We start from the raw sequence: 16,498 nt of genomic DNA on the forward strand, positions 1-16,498 counted from the left end.
TTTTTAATTAATGAAAATAGCAATTAACCGGCTCGCGCTGGAGGGTTCGTCTAATTCTTGTTATACCCTCAAGTAGATTGTACTTTCCCCGGGCGAGTTTACTTAACTGTGCGGCGGCTCGGCCGCAAAGTCCGTGTTCTAATAAACTTGGGCGAGAAGCGAGTGGTGCGAGACCAAGTGCGCCAGCAGCTGCACACAGAGCAAAGGAATACACGAGGGACGAGCGCCACTTCAGGAAATTGCGCGAACCCTTTTTAAAACAGGCTCTTTCATCGTCGCCGCGTTTTCCTTCTGATCCATTATCCTCCCATGCATTATTCATTATTAAACAACTGCTTACGTTCGGCCGGGACGGAGCGAAAGATAAAAACGAACGGCGCACGCCACCGACGTCGCCAGGACTGAAGCAGGGGGGCCGTAGCGGCGGTTTGCAGCAGGGAAAAATATGTCTCCCAGCTTCCGACCAGGAATATAAAGGATCGCTGTCCGTGGATTCAGATGAATTCGCGACGAGTCCTCTGATCCACAGAGTACCACAGAGAGTTCCTTGAGATCTTTGGAAATTATTTAGAGCCCTGAATTTTCTTGTAACGCGCGCGTACACGGTCCACCTGCACGCTCCCACTTGGGCTGGGATTTAAGAGCCACCGTTAAATAAACCCTGGAGACTCGATTTTCCGGACCCTTGTCTTTTCCTTGTACCATGCTCTGCATACAGCCCGCGAGTGTAATACGATCCTCGTCTCTGAGATTTTGCAACCTCCACCATTCTGTTCCATAGTTGTTGTTCCTCCGTCGCGTTTATTAGGCGCTCGGTGACTCGCGAAGCTGCATCTGCCGCGACAACCAGGGAATACGACAGATGGTCGGAGCTGCGTCATTCGTTCCCGTGCAACTCGACCGTTAATCGATTCCCCTCGATCCGTCTTAATCCGCCTTTCCCTGGGCGTCACTCTGCGTCGCCTGGCGTTCTGTGTCACGAGGATCGCATAATTTTAATAGCACTCTGGCGTAACATCCCAGCGGTATCCGGAAAAGTTGAAAGTTCCGCGACGACGGTGGTACGTGCTTGGAAAAACACACAAGAAGTCGCCTCGTCGCTGAGAACTCTAATCCCCGACGGTGGGGCATTTAATTTTCCAGCGTACGAGCGAACCGTCCCTTCCCGTTTCCCATCAAGGGCTCGCTTGATGGAAATCGAACGAACCCGCGACGGATCGATGCGCAGAGGGGTTCGGCGAGGAGCTCGCTTGACGCCGCCCCTGTCCTCGCGTAATCAGCTAAAGCCCCAATAAAACCACTTCTGCCGGCCGTCCGATGCAAAGTGTCTCTCGTTGTTTCGCGCCCAGGCGAAAGTTCGATCGCCTGATACTCGAGACGCGCTCTGTATACCCTTCGCCGCGGAAAATGAAATTTTCCGGCGAGCGAAGCCAGTTACCGGCTCTCCTCCGTCCTTTATCGCCGCGCTACGGCCGCCCGTAAAATATCGGGGCTAGACCGATGAGAGGCGGGCGGAGGGAAGAGGGTGAAACGGGCTGCCGAGTCGCGGGCGGATCGCGCGTCTTCTTCGATCGCTTATCCCGAGCTACCGTATCCTCGTCGAGCTTCATTTTACGACGATACACAGGGACGTTACGCGACGATCCGGCATGCAAAACTTTCCCGGAACACACTTCTGGCAGCCACGAACAACTCCCTTGCTCTGAGTTAGAGATGGAAAGTTTCTCCCCCTTCGTGGATGCTCGGCGTGGATAAAATCGGTTCGGAATCCCGCCAACTCGGCCGTGATCGATCCACGTTCCTTGCACGCGCTCGGATCAACCGAGAGGAGCCCTGCTGACCGGTATTTGGATCGCTACTCCGAGAATTCAAATATTCTTACGGTTCGCGATGTCGCCATCTCTGTCTCGGATCGGCCGACCGGAATTCGGGTAATGGGGCGGTTGTTTCGGTCGGACTTTTTAATGAAACGCTCGACGACCTCGGTGGGCTACTGTGAATGACAGCGACAAGATCTTCCCGGTACACCGACCCCCTTGATCGGCGAGTCGGAAATACGACGAGCACCATATGGCGATTTCGGCCACGCACTGATCCCTCCCAGGATGGTCGGGCGGCCTTTTTCGGGATCGTCTCTCGAGAGGAAATCGACTGTCCGACAGGCACGTGGTTGATAATCTCGTTGTACACTGCCCGAAATTACCATAAAGCCACCATGTTTATTGATAAAATCTTATACTTATTTCATACTATTGATAACTTTGTGTATCATACCATTTTGGGAGAGTTAAAAAACAGCATATAGATCGGTTGGAATAATAGAAGTAACGTTTATTTTAAAAAAAAACGTAAAAATAGAATTTAACAAGAACAAAGTGCGAAATTTCTATAAAGCCACTTGCTTTTTAAATAAATAAAATCAAAATTAACAATAGTTTTTTTCTTTATTTCTATATTAATAATTAGTGTAATTGCCATTTCTTCGAATAACATCAAAAATGCGGTTCGGCATTGACAAAATCAATGCATAATCTTACGTATTGGAGTCTTTGTGTTGCCTCTGAATGCAGCCCAAATCATTAAGAGCCACCACCGAAGTTACGACTCATTGCCACGTTTTTCTCCTTCTTCGAGTCATGTTTTTTAACTCTCCCAAAAATGGTATGATATACAAAGTTATCAATACTATGGAATAAGTATAAGATTTTACCAATAAACATGGTGGCTTTATGGTAATTTCGTAGCTGGGACAACGAACTCCGCGGTTTTGTACGGTATAGGGGAGTATGAAATATGGAATAGACTTGGAATTGGCAAATGAGAATTTGGGAACAAAGGTTTGCCCATTTGAAAAGCTCGATTCGCCCCCAAGTATAAAATGGAAAAATGTGAAACTAGATCAAGTTCGTCAAGTCGTGGAATTGAAGCGCGCTTCGCGTGAAACTCGTTGGAAGCAACGCACGCTGGAGTATTTGCAGCTGAAATGGGCGGATTGTGTCGCTGGGTACTGCACAATACTCGAAACCGGAAGTGGCCGTGAGGTGCGCTCGCGACCTCGAACTTTCGGAATCCGAAAAGGAATTTTTCGAGTTACGTGCACAAAGGAGAAATCGCGACGGGGTAAAGGGAAAATCCACTTTCCGGCTGATCGTGGACCCTGCGCGAAAATTGGCTCCGGTTCGCGTGTACCCCACCGATAAAAGATTCTCGCTCGCGCTGAGCTTGCTTCTGTCTTCCCTTATCGAGTTACGAACACCTCTGATTTTCTTCCTCGATTTGGCCCGCGCCAGAGGCGGCTGCCCTTATTAAAACTTGTAACAGTCCTTCGTTCTTCGATCCGTGCGTCGCACAAATATTGCCTCCTTCGTTCGTCGTCGTGCTCTGGCTTTAATCGCGATATCTCCAGTCACAGATGATCTTTGAATTCCACGGCAAACTCGTTCTTCCTCGAAATAATGTCTGCGATTCCAAGGCAGTCCTTTGTGGTCGAAGCGGGAAGTCCATCGAAAGGAATTCGGCTGGCTCGAGAATTTCGCGGGTCTTTTCAGATTATACTCGCAGCGCGATAAAGTCGGCGAGATGCTTCGAATCTGAGTTTCGCCTGTAACTCCGGCCGCAGTCCTGGCAAATGCGCTCTCGTTTCGCGTAAGCCGATGCAAAGACGCTGTTGTAGGTCGAACTGGTTTCAAGAGATACGCTCCGTCTCCCTTTTCTCTTCGGGGTCTCCTCTGGCTTCTCGCGAAGCTACCAAAGAGGCTGGAAAACCGCAGGTACGCGGCGTGGAAAGAAGACGGAGGAGCGCGGACCGAGGGAACGGGCTGGAGGAAGCGGAGGAACGGGCCGAGAAGAATATAAAAGGCGAAGACGGAGAAACAGAAGCGCGCGGTGGAAAAGGAGAGAAGAAGGGCGTGGAAAGGGAGGACGAACAAGTGGATGAAAGAATGAGACGAGGGGAGCATATCGAGATTATCGAGCACGACATTCCGCGAGATCTCCTTCGTCTTCCTCCGATACTTTTTACCCCCGTCTTCTTCCGACTCCTCTACTTATCTGAACTCTTCCTCCCCTTTGCACGCTTGCGTTTCCACCAGGAATCGCACGCAGATAAAGCCAGCAGGGACTGTTCTCCGTTTCATCGAAACGCTTTCGTAACTCTCGCCCTCCCTGGCGAACCTTCGAGAGGAGTCGTTCCGCGAACTCGAGTACGTTCTTCGAACAAAAGGGCGAAACGGAGAAAATGCGAGCCACTTTCGAACTGTCGACTGCCCGATCGGGAATACCCCCGGTTAAAATTGTACCTGCAGTTAATCGCGGGACACCGTTCGCGGCCGTGGAAGTTACGGAGCCGAGCCCGATTTATAGGCACCGCGGTATAATTAGCGTTCCCGGTGTAATTTTATCTCGCCCCACTCGGCTAAGGACGCGCCGCCAACTTCCAGACGATACGAGAAACTTTCGCGGATTCAGTGCTATCTACTATCTCGGAATACGTCTGAAATTTGAAATAACATCGGTGGAACGCTGGCGGCCCCTGTTAGCGACGGAATTCCCAGCGAAAATACAAAAGTACCGGCGGTACAGCCGCCGTGTAACTCTGTAACTGTAAACGAAACGAAACAATTCACTGGCAGGTGGACCGTTTGAGTAAATGGTAGAGGAATGTGCTGTGAATTGCGGAAGGTATGTTATGTCATTAACATTTAGAGGCCCAGTTGCTGGTCCAGTAGTATTCCAGAGCACACCATCGCAGGGCTCTCCAGGATGCTTCAATCGCAAGTCTGACCATAACCCTTCCTAGTACCCGAATCACGTCGATGTTCCTTAAATCGCCACTAAATCCTGCAGTGTCAAAGCATTTACCCACGTGCTTGAACGAGCAGGCCACGTACAGGAGGAACACGCATGAAACGGGCAAGGGACAGACTAGCGTGGCTTTAAGTACATCGTAAACATGTACGAATGGATGTTCTCGAAGGGTTCACCTGGGCATACAGCACACGTATGATCTCCTGTAGGCTTCGAACAAGGGAGCATCGGGGAGCAGTCAGGGAATAGAGAAAGTAGACACAGGGAGGGAACGTAGACGAGAACTAGGGAAGTTGCCAAGCAGAATGTAATATCCTCGCACCTTCTTGTCGGCGTGTCCTTGCATCCGGTACCCTCCACTGCCGAGGCAAGTTCACCGGGGTCGAACAAGCTGCCTACCAACTCCCCGAGGCCACATAATATCCTCCCGAGGATTGGACCTCCTAGGGGTCGATGAACAACTGGAGAAACCTCTACGAGGCTTCGATGTCGCGCGAGACCAGGAAGCATTCTGGATAGGAGTAAGGAAGGACATGCTAGTTACAGGATATTAAAATTACAACAATCTCGGTGGAGATCAAAGTGCATACAGCAACTGAATAGACCGCAGGCACCGAAATAGAATCAAGCCGAAGACAAACGATGGACACTGATGAACAGAGATTCGTTGCTATCGATCCTACGAAATCTCACCGCTTCCAATGCTGTGGAGGAGCACCTCGATGCAACTGCACTTGAAGTACAGCAGCCGAAACGCCAGGCCATAGAATAGCGATAGAGCTGATGAATCGCGGACAATGATGAACCGAGACGCGCTTTCGCCACGGCGAAATCATATTTCAGGGGAGCATTCATTATTTCTGGCGATGGAAGAGCGATCGGTGCCGGTCCATCCTCCGGCGTGCTCGAAACTCGCAGACAACGGACACCCGGCCGAATTGTTGCCTCCGCGCGCTTTACGACTGTAATAAACTACGCGAAACTGATACAGCCCGACGATGGCCGTTTGTATTTTCATGTTCGGGCCGGGCTATCGGTGGATCAGCCAATTTATACCCGGGGTATTCGTTACCCGGCCCCCGCGAGGACTCATAGGTCTTCGTCGATGGAAATCGATACATCGTCTCGGCGGAGCGGAGTACCGTGTGCAGCTCATTTTCGCTACGTCTTAATGCTCCGTGTCCAGCGAGACCCGTCGATTACGATGGACGTGCAAAGTGGGGCTGACACGACAGAGGAATTAGAAGTCTCGCGTGTTTGTAGGTGGATATTTGTAGCGATTTACCCGTGCCCGTTTAAATTCACGTTGGATTTATGTTCTACGCGTTTCACTCGGTGGAAACGATGTAGAAGGAACTCCTTTGGACGGCTCGACTGTTTTGCCGCGGTATCGAGGCTTTTCCATTGAAAACCAATGAACCGTCGGCGCTTCGGGACGTGCACTGCGCGTGGCGCTTCGAGTGCACTCGAGACACAGTGCAGGTGTCATCCCTTTGTGCCAACCAGTCGATTTCTAAATAACACCGAGTCCTCAGCCTACAAGTGCTCCCGCCCGACGGCTCCTATTCTACGCGTATTCCAAGCGAGGCCTTTGTCCCTCGACGACGTATTATTAATTATCAACAATTTCGATCGAGCAGTTTAAACGGCGCACGCGGGTCAAAGGCTCGGTATAACCGCGAATCAACCGGGCTCCCATCAACGTTTCACGAGAATTTTAAATTACATTTCGCTATGGAGTTCCGCTCTGCCTCCAACGCAACGAAATTCATTAAGCGGAAATCCCTCAACGAAAAGCCCGTGTAACCGATTAATGTCCGAAATCGCCCATCTCGAAAATGTTGCTTCCTACCAGAGCTCGTCTCGTTGGTTCAACGTATGCATGTAGAATTCTACATACCAGATCAGTCGCCCAGCTTTTGCAGTTGTATATACTGAATTTAGTAGCTCGTCTTGTACATTTTATTCTCGATCGTTGAACGTAAATGGGGAAATAGTGGAGAGCTTAGTTACTGTGTTATGAAAAATGGAGTTCAGGGCAGATTGTAGAATCGAGCGGAAAACTTTCACATAACGCAGCAGCGGGTAATAATATAACGTTCCTCTCTCTTCTCTTTTTGTCGGCTCTTTGCTGGCCGTTGAAATTTGTCGGCGGCATTATTAACGATTAACAACGCGATTATTATATCCCCGTGCGCGAGGGGGTCCGCCGCGCGGAGAAAGAGAAACGCGCTGCGAAATAAAAGACGATAAATTCCGCCCGCTCGACCCGGCCACCGAAGATTAAAGAGCTCATTTTTTGCCCGGGGAAATATAAATTTGATAATGCGTAACGTTTCATCGGGAATTTGACCGAATAATTTTCATCTCCTGCGACCCGCTCTTCACCGGGGTAGAAATATTTAAAAGGATTATCCGTTATGAATGGTTAATGGCCCGCGCGCGATTTTTCGCCCCGCGTAACATAAAACGTCCCCCCGCTTTCAGTCGCGACTAATTTACAATGAATTTCGCGGAGCATATTTAACGACGTGCTCGCGAGATTTATGGCAGGGCTTTGAAGCGCGAATAAATCTCGAAACCGGCGCTCGAAACGAGGCCGAGTGCGATCTTAAAGTTCCCCGGAACAAGTAACGTTTTGCAACCGATAGAAGCGAGCGGGTTTGCAGTGGCAGCCATTTCATGCCCAGAAGATGATGCGCTCGGCGTGTGTAATAAATAATATCGAATACTAGAAGCGGCGGCGCAGTAGATAAGTAAATCGACACTGTCATTCGAGACACCGACGTCTCTCGACTTTCCACACCTGGCTCCTCCTTTCACCTGGGAACGCCACTGTATCCGACCACGAATTCTTTCACGCCTCATTGGCATTCGATGTTCCACCTCCGAATGCCATTCGACTCGCGATATTTGCGCCTCGCGTTAGCGCTCATATTCGCATAAAATTAGACACGGGGTCTTTAACCACGGGGGAAATACCTGGCAGGTAGTTGCAAGTTAAATTGGACAGAACTTTCGAGCAAGAGTCACTCCTCGTATAATAACTTACAGGCAACTATGAAGAATTTAGGGTAACGGCTATTTTCACAGCGCTTAAGAGGTAACTCCGCTATAGAGACACAAAAATGTTGCGTAGCTTTGACAATTGTTTGAGCATAAACAAAGGAATAAGTGAAAAATTTGTTTAAACGTCTTTATTATATTCACCTTAAGTAGCTTCAAGCTGTTGTTTTCCTCCTTTTTCAAAATGGTAGTCTAAACGCGTTTTTACAACTTAATTAATTTTTTAACGGAAACGGATTTTATTCGATTCACTTGAAAATTTTACAGCAGCCTCTAAACTATACTCTCCATAGAAAGTCGTATCGATGTTACGATTTGTTGAAAACTTTAATGTTATGAACAATTTTTTAGCTGAAAATAGTGCTGAACGTGGTGGTGAATGAAGCCAGAAAGTGAGTTCTCTGTTCAAATGCTTACCATTTCTAAGAAGAACAGTATTTTAAAATATCTACTGACGAAACGAGAAGAGGAAGGTATCAATCGGGAATACTTATATCACGAGCACACAGACGCAGAGTGAATCCGAAATTAAAATGCGACAGACTCCTATTTCCATAATTAAACGATCGGAACCAGTGTTTTCGTCGCGGTGCGTCGGATTCTCGAGTGTTTTTGTAGCCGGACCTCGGTCGCCAATTAATTTGTACCGCGGACGCACGTGCAGCCGCATACATAATTTCCGGCCGCGATGCATCGAAATCACCGGAGGATTAATCGAGATGCACGCTGCCGGTGATAGGGCGTTGTCTGCGCGCGAAACACGTTCCTCGGCGCGATCGATCGGCACCCCCGTAGATCGATACACTAGCGGCGGGGTGAAGTCCACGCGCGCTTCCCAGAATTCCGCAAGTCGCGAGCTTTTCCTTATCGCGTATTCGTACCCGGGCTGTGCGCACTCGCGCGCATGAATTCGTAAGGGGCCATGCACGATTTACAAAATATCGACGCTCGAGCAGTCGAGCGTCCTCGAACCTGTGTACACGGGCGCGAGCGAGCGGGCTTTGTTGGCTTTTCAAAAGCAAAGTGGCTCGAAACGGCCGAGAGCAAACTTTACAGCCCGATGGAATCATTTTTACGCGCTCGCCGCAACCCCCGCCACGATGGAATTCGTCAAAGGGATGAATCGCGATGGGTTATGCGCCTCCATTCGTAAATGTGTAATCGACTTTCCTTCCGTCGGATATTTCCCAGCGACGAATGCACAATACCCTTTCGAGCCGTGGCAACTGTGCCTGATACGCTGGGGATTCACGCAGGCCCGGTATCACTCTCACCTCCGCGCGACATTCGACCCCCCAAAGCTCAGAATCATACAGCCGCCAACAATCTCTGGCGTGCATTACAGATACCGCGCGGGAATCACAGCAGAATTAATCGAGTCATAATTCGTTGGGGATGCGGTGCCATCGTTCTCCACCGGTGCGCAATACAGGTGCACAGGAATATTCGGACAGATACGCATAGTTGGACGTAGGCTACGAGCCTGTCGTATATGCACGCGTGCAGGCGAGCCCGTGGCGTGCGTGTACATAGGCGCGTGCGTGCAGAAATGCACACGCGCGTGTCGGTGCATACGGATAGAAGGGATGGCTGCGAGGGGTGGTGTCGGTTCTCCAGGCTCCTCGATCACGAAAATTTACGAGCAGATGGTGTTCGATGCAATCCGCGGTCGAAATATGACGAGCAACATCCCCCGGAGTTCATGTCGTCCAGGAATTTTCACGCGAATCCGATCGACGCTACCCTACCCGAAGGCCACTTGCTAGATAAGTCAATTTCGTGGAATTGTCGCGTCGCATTGGCGCGATTAAAGAAGCGTTCCATTTTCCAACGTGACCGAGAGTTGTCTGGCTATTCTAAGTTGTCCTGGAAACTCGATCAATGTCTCCTATCTTGTGGATGGTCCCTGAAAGGGTCATCGTCTCCGCCATTTATCGTCACCCTTGTAATATCCTCGCTTCATTTTGTACCCTTCGTGTTGTCATTTATTTAGAGAAACAGCAGCTGCCCAGATCCACCCTGCTTTCCGCGTACAACCGAGAGTTCGTGTCGTCCGTGCGTTCTCTCCGTCTGGAAGCTACCTTCCCGCCCGTTTCCATTTATCGTCGCGTCCCAGGCAGATTATCCCTCTGTTTCGCGCCCGTCGTCGCTCGATACGTGAAACAGCGTCGCTCGAACGCCCTCCGAGGAAATTGTTCTCGTTTTTTTGATAGCCTTTTCCGTTGCCCCTGTCCTGCTCGAATGCAACGCTGCTGTGCCAATAATCTGATACCACCAGCGATGCCCACGGTGACGTAAAAAAGAATAACGGGTTTCCCCGGGGTGAAGATCCCGCTGGAATGTGTTGGAAACGTTGAAACGCTAGATCCCGCCACCCCTGTTTACTAACACTTCTCTATTTACTTTCATGAGAACTTCACGCGTGCCAAGTTTGCGTTACAAATTTGTGAACACCCCCCGAGTCGGACTCTCCCTTCGGGCACCGCGTGAAGAACTCCTTATTTACCCGACCAATTAACGCCTCTCGCTCGAATGACGCCTTTATATCACGTGACTTTCGTGAAAATGACTGAATTCCCACATGCTCGCTACCCCGAACTCTTTGAGCCGTAACTCGAGCTACAAAAGGCAGCACAGAGTGCTGTAATTCCGTCCCGCGAAGTTAAGGATCAGAATGCCGAGCCACCATTCGCCGAATAGAAGCGCCGCGAAAATTAATTTACGCTGTCCTTGAGCAGCGAGACTCGAGGGGGTAAGAGGAGGGAAAAAAGGAGCGACGCTGCGCCGAAACCTCGTTAAGGGTGAGTCTCGCGTTCTCCCCTCCGGCCGAGACGTACTAGCACGCGTGCTACAATTTATTGCATCTTTCTTGCGCGTTAAAGCGTACTATGAACCGCATACCTAATGCTCGCTTCCCAGCCCGTCTGAATCATAAATCGTGCGGCCCTCTCCGTCTCTCCAGCGCCCTCTCAGCCTCCACCAACCCTCTTCTGGTTTCTTACGCGGTGTCGTGTCCCGAGATCGTGCACCTTCAAGAGCAACCGCGCGCAAGAATGTCCAGGAACGATACGTACTACCCCTTCTGGGCAATAATTTCTCGTATTCTCAGACACGCTCCTTTGAGCCGCGATCCTGAAGATCGCAGGGGACCCGTCTCGATCTTAATTGGAAGAAGGGACCGCTAAAGAACGGCCTGGCGAAGAGAGCGCTGACGAATCACTAGCTCAACCTTGTCACAACTGAATCGAGCGCCTACCCACTTCTCACAATTAAGGGTGCCGAGAATTTATACGCGAATTACATGTTTGCAGGATTCTGGCGCAAGTCAACCCGTTACTCAAACTCTAATAAACATCACCGGTATCCATTCATATCCGGGGAACTTTCAATCATTCGAGAGTACGTTTCCCAGCTAAATTTCCCGCCCAACAAAGTTTCATTTCAGGCGAAGCGGATTCGGCGTAGATTCTACGCAATTACAAGCGCAACTGCGCTCGAATTCTGCAGCAGCACGGAACACGCTCGCAACTATTTTCTATTTGTACGCTGCGGCGTTCGCGGTGTGCTCGCGTGCCTCGTCGAAATCGCTGGAAATTTGTATATGCAGCCGGAAACGCCGCCGTGGATTACGCTTGTTAGAACTGGCGGGGGGGGTGGGGCTAACTGACGAAACGGTGAAACGCGGAAAAGTGGGTTTCGCGTAAATGGCGATTCGATGTACGAGGTGGTCGAGATAAAGGGCAAATGGAACGTATCTCGGGTTAATTCCGGAACTTGTAATTACTGGGAGGAACCAGTGACTCGGCACGCGGAACACAATGCGCACCGATGGAAAACGGCGAATGTAATTATTGGTTTGCTGTCAGCCGTATCTTTCCAATGAAGCTTATCTCGGGATCGAATTAAAATCGGGCCCCGGCCAACGCTACCGGAACGCGCGCTGGTTATGAAACACCGTGACAATGTCGATTTCGATTCCTGAATATCCACCGGTCCAGTTGCGAAGGGAGGACAAGAGATAGAGGATTACTTTTTCCAATGAACTGGTCAGAACGAGGATTGTCAAGATATTCCGCGGAATTCTTATAATTTAATGAAGAAGCTATGTTTATAGAAATAGCTGGATTTCACGTTACTCAGAAGCGATCAATCGCGGGGTGTCCTCCCTTGTCAGCGGAACCGAGAGGCGAGAGATATATCGAAATCGATAGACCCTATCGTATCTATAATTCTACGTCAAGCTAGGCTACTCGACCGTGCCGAATCTCGCGCTGTAATTTGCGAACGGAAGGCGTCACGGCCTCTAAAATATGGCTCACGACGGAGAAAGCAGAGGAAGGCGCGAAACGCCTTTCCCCGTTTAGCTGCTTTTTGCGGCGGGCCTCGTGTGCAATTATCGCCTGTAAAAGATTGCTCTAACGGTGTAATTTGCAGAAATGAAACCTGTCCGTGGCGACGAGGACTGGCAATCGTCTAATAGTGTAATCGACTCACAGGCGAGAGACGGCTTTATCAGCGAGGCGAATGAACGACGGAAGGAAGAAAGGAAGGTAAGATAGCAGTCTGTTATCACTCACCGCCCTCGCAGATTCGTAGTCGCCTTTCCTGAGCAGGTCCATCAGCCTCTGACGCTCCATTTCCTCCTTTGTCACGTACACCTTGGTTTCCTTAAACCTCGCGTCCTGCAGGTTCTCGTAATTGTCGCACAGAACGTTGTGAAAGACGATCGGCCTCTGCTGACCGACATGCTCGATGATCCTCAGCGTGTCGCCGTGCTCCGACGTATCCCTGGGCAGATCCTGCTTGAACTGGAGGTTCTTCACCAGCACCTCGTTCACCACGCGATCCTCGATCTCCCTCAAGCTGGTTCTCTCGTTCTCCGCCGCGTTATCAGCCCTTCCAGCGGCCTCCGGCTGGTCGACCTGATACCTGGCCTCCATCGCTCGATCGGACACCTCGCTCAAACGAAGGCACGCGTCTTCGACCTTGAACTTTCCCGCCTGCCTTTCACTCTCCAGCTCGTCCAGGGGAATAGTGGCAGTGGAGAGGTTGCTGTTCTCTCGCGTGTGACACGGCTGGCTCCCATCCATCAGGTTCCCGGAATCGTAGGGGATCTGGAAGTCCTCGAGGATCATGATCGGCTCTGCGACGTCTCGTTTTTCCTCGTGCTCGTTGCACACCGACGAACCAGTCGCGGCGGATCGGCCCTGCTGCTGGCTGCTCTTCGCGTTCTGCGGGGAGCCGGCTGACTGGAACGTGACGAAAGTCCTGGCAGGTTCGTTCGGCTGATCTCGCCTGCCGCAGGTCTCGTGGTCCCTCTTCCTCTCGGAAGAGCACCTCGGTCTGCCGTTCGGCAGCGCCTGCTGGATCTTGAGGCACTGACTCAGTCCGATCTCCGGGTATCTGCAAATGGACGCCTCGCTCCTCTGATCGTCTTCCTCAATAGTCTCCAGGTGTTCGTAGCGCGGCTCCCCGACCCGTTCGTAAGCCTCTTCCTCCTCCCCCGGCTGCTGCGCCTCCACTTCGTTCCGTTCCCCGAGCGTAACCGCTTCTTTGGAAGGTGACTTGAGATCCGATCGGCCGGTCCCTCCTTCGCCGTAAGCGGAAACCTGCAAAGAAGGTCGTAGGACCGATTCGAGGTCATCCGCGTGAATCACTTGCGGCTGCAGGCTGCGCTCGTAAATCTTCTCCACGTGATTCGGGGAGGAATAGTGGGATCTGCTGGGGGCCTCGTTCGCGCTGGATGCCCTCGACTTGGCCGAGTTCTGCTCGTTCAGCTGCTGCAGGGCCGCGTACACGCGATTGTTCGGATTGAAGCTGGACTGCAGCGAGCCCAGCCGCTCGCTCTTCGCGTCCTGCGGGCAGCAGGCGATCGGCTCCTTCCTGGGAAGAACCGGTGGCTTTCTAGCTTCTGGCTGCAGGCTGCCGACTTGAAGATTCCTCGGTCTCGTGACACGGGACTCCTGCTGGCCTTGGATGGTCCGGACACGCGCGCCAACGCCACCGTAAGCAGCGTCCTGCCTCGCCTGCTCCATCCTGTTCTCTCTGTTGTCCTGGCGGTGGTACCTGGACTCGGCCGATTCTCCGGATATCCTCTGGGTGTCCCGCGTGGGCCGATCGCCGCTCCTCGATGCTTCCATCGATTTACAGGCAGCATCGGCTGCTTTATCACCGGCTCGCGGTGAATCGCCCGTGAGAGCCGGCCGCCTACTTTCTCCGTCCTTATTTGGTGAGATCGCCTCGCCTTGGTCACCAAGGTTGCTCGGGCCCTTCGGCCCGCTGCTCCCTCCTCTCGCCCTCTGGCCTGTCTCTTCCTTAACGAGCGGCCTCGTCCCGCCGCTCGCGCTTTGATCGTGATTCTGCGACCGCTTGAACGACGATCGCCGGCAGGGAATAACCGACGGCGACGGTGACGTGGACGGCAACGACGACGACGAGCCCGTCGGTGTCAAGCTGCCGATAGCCACGCCGCTTACCCCAGATATCCTCCCGTGGTCCGACTCGTTTCTGGGCCTTACCAAATTCGTCAGCCTGCTCTCCGCTGCACCTTTGCTGCGACAGTTCTTCTCGCCGTGCCCGAGCTGCGCGGATTCACCGACTCCGTCCGCTTGGCCTTCCTCGTTGCTGCATTCTAATCGCCTCGATCTGAAGCTGGAGCTCAGGGGCCCCCTCTGGGGGATCCTGGAACCGGTCGAAGGGCTGATGTCCCTCGATCTGCCGACCACGCTGCTCGACGCGCTGAAACCGTAATCCTGCTGCTTGTTTCTGCTCTTCAGGGCTAGGTACTCCTTGTAGGTCCCTCTGCTAGTGTTCACGCCGACGTTTACCTTCTCCAGTTTACGCTCCAGCTTCTTGTCAGCGCGACTCAGATCGTCGTAGCTCGAGGACGTTCCGTTCAGCTTGTCCCTGCCCTCGTCGATCGATCTGGACCTCGAGTCCTGGCGATACCTCCTCTGGCTCTTCTGATCCGCGCTGCTGTTGGACCTCGTCAGGGGCTTCTCCCTGGTGGAGCTAGGGAAATTTTGACTCTGCGTCTGGCTCAGCCACTCGTCCACTCTCTTCTGGACTTCACCCTTGCGAAGCAACACCTCTGGAACTTTGGATCGACTGGCGTCCACCGTCAGCGTCACCGGCGAAACACGAGAAGATGGATTGTCTTCCGTCGGCGACGCCGGAACGTGCTTGACGGATTCCTTCTGCCTCTCCCTGGATCGTTGCCTCACTTGCGTCTGCTGGTTCACTTTCAGAACTGGTTGCGCCTTCTCGCGGACAGGGGAACACTTGGGCTGCGTCCTCGTCCCCGGGACCCTCGGTCTGTCTTGCTTCTTCTGCTGATCCATCATCACAGCCTCGAAGTTCGACACGCTGATGCTCCCAATGTCACTCAGGTCCGACGACCTTCGATAGTCAAGATCCTCGTACTCGTCCAGGATGTTGTTCACCGACTGAGTGTCGATCGAGCTGATGCTCTTCGACTTGTTTCTCGCCACGCTCTCGTCGCTGCTCGAGTAACCGTGGCTCTGCTGCTGCTGCTGCTGACGATCACGGCTAGCTTGCCGTTTCGGACGAGCTTTCTGGTACTTCAGCACCGCGTTCTCGTAACGCTGCAGAGGATTCTCCAGTCCAGCCTCCGCCGCCTCGCCCTTGCTCCTCTTCGAAGCAGAAGCTTGCCTGGCGTATCTGTGCTGAGGCGAATCCTTCTGACCAAATATCGCTCCCTTTTGCAGCATGGCGGAGGACCCTTCGCCCTCCTGGCTGACTCTTGGCTGGACTATCGAGCGGAAAGTCGTGAAACTCGGCGCGTTCCTCGAGCTTAGGCCCGGAGAGGCGGTTTCCTTCGTCAACTCTCTCCTCGCGAGGCTGGGTCGAGCTCGATGATGGTCGACGGCCAGCGGCGGGCCATCCTCGTCGACGAATGGAATGTTGCTGCCGGCGCTTAAGGTCTTCAAGATGATTTCGTCAGTCATGGTCGGGGAGGTCACATTTTTGTGAATCCTGAAGAGTAGCACCGTTTCGTCCTCCTAGAACAAATTAAAGTAGCACGTGCCGTTAAGGAAACGTATCAGTCGGGCATTTCGTGCACACCTATAGATTCCCTGTGCAACGTTACTAACACCAACGCCACTGAAATTCGTAATTCAAAAGGCGAGATGGCGGCACGGAGGCACACGCTTCCGTGAAACGGTTCTTTCGATCGACTTCCGGCTAAGAGCGGCACCCACACGTTTTACCGCCGGTCAAATATCCGGTAGCTGGCCGATATCCGACTGGAATTAATTCGGTTTTCGGGCCTCGGGCGTATTAGATATTGTAATGGGCGAACACACGCCGTGCGTTGAATCGTTAAAGACCATAACGTGCCCGTTTCGAATTGAATATGCCAGGTCAGGCTGGTGCACGGTGAATATTGACTATCGAGAAGTATATTTGCTCTCGTCATGCATATTTATTTCATCGATATTCCGGCAAATTAATCGTCTTAACGGTCGTTCGTTACGAGCTCCGATCCCACCGATCGATATCCGAGTAAATACCTCTGCAAAGTGGTTCCCGTGTAACATCAAAGACCCTCAAATGGTCAGCAATTTTTACATTCAGGGATCACTCGAGGAGAAACTACCATCTC

The 16,498-nt window shown here is 52.0% G+C and overlaps 1 protein-coding gene across 4 annotated transcripts in view; it reads right to left on the minus strand.

Moving 5' to 3' along the window:
* Nucleotides 1–16,498, minus strand: part of LOC143367812 (uncharacterized) — a 176,502-nt gene that overhangs the window by 142,518 nt on the left and 17,486 nt on the right. For 3 of the 4 annotated variants that reach the window (XM_076809990.1, XM_076809989.1, XM_076809992.1), the window contains exon 2: nucleotides 12,450–15,893. In XM_076809990.1, coding sequence (XP_076666105.1) covers nucleotides 12,450–15,893 — 3,444 coding nt within the window. The remainder of the gene's footprint in view (nucleotides 1–12,449; nucleotides 15,894–16,498) is intronic. The other variant, XM_076809993.1, reaches the window with a different exon arrangement.

The sequence above is a fragment of the Andrena cerasifolii genome, chromosome 4 (genome assembly GCF_050908995.1).
Source record: "Andrena cerasifolii isolate SP2316 chromosome 4, iyAndCera1_principal, whole genome shotgun sequence".
Lineage (NCBI taxonomy): Eukaryota > Metazoa > Arthropoda > Insecta > Hymenoptera > Andrenidae > Andrena > Andrena cerasifolii.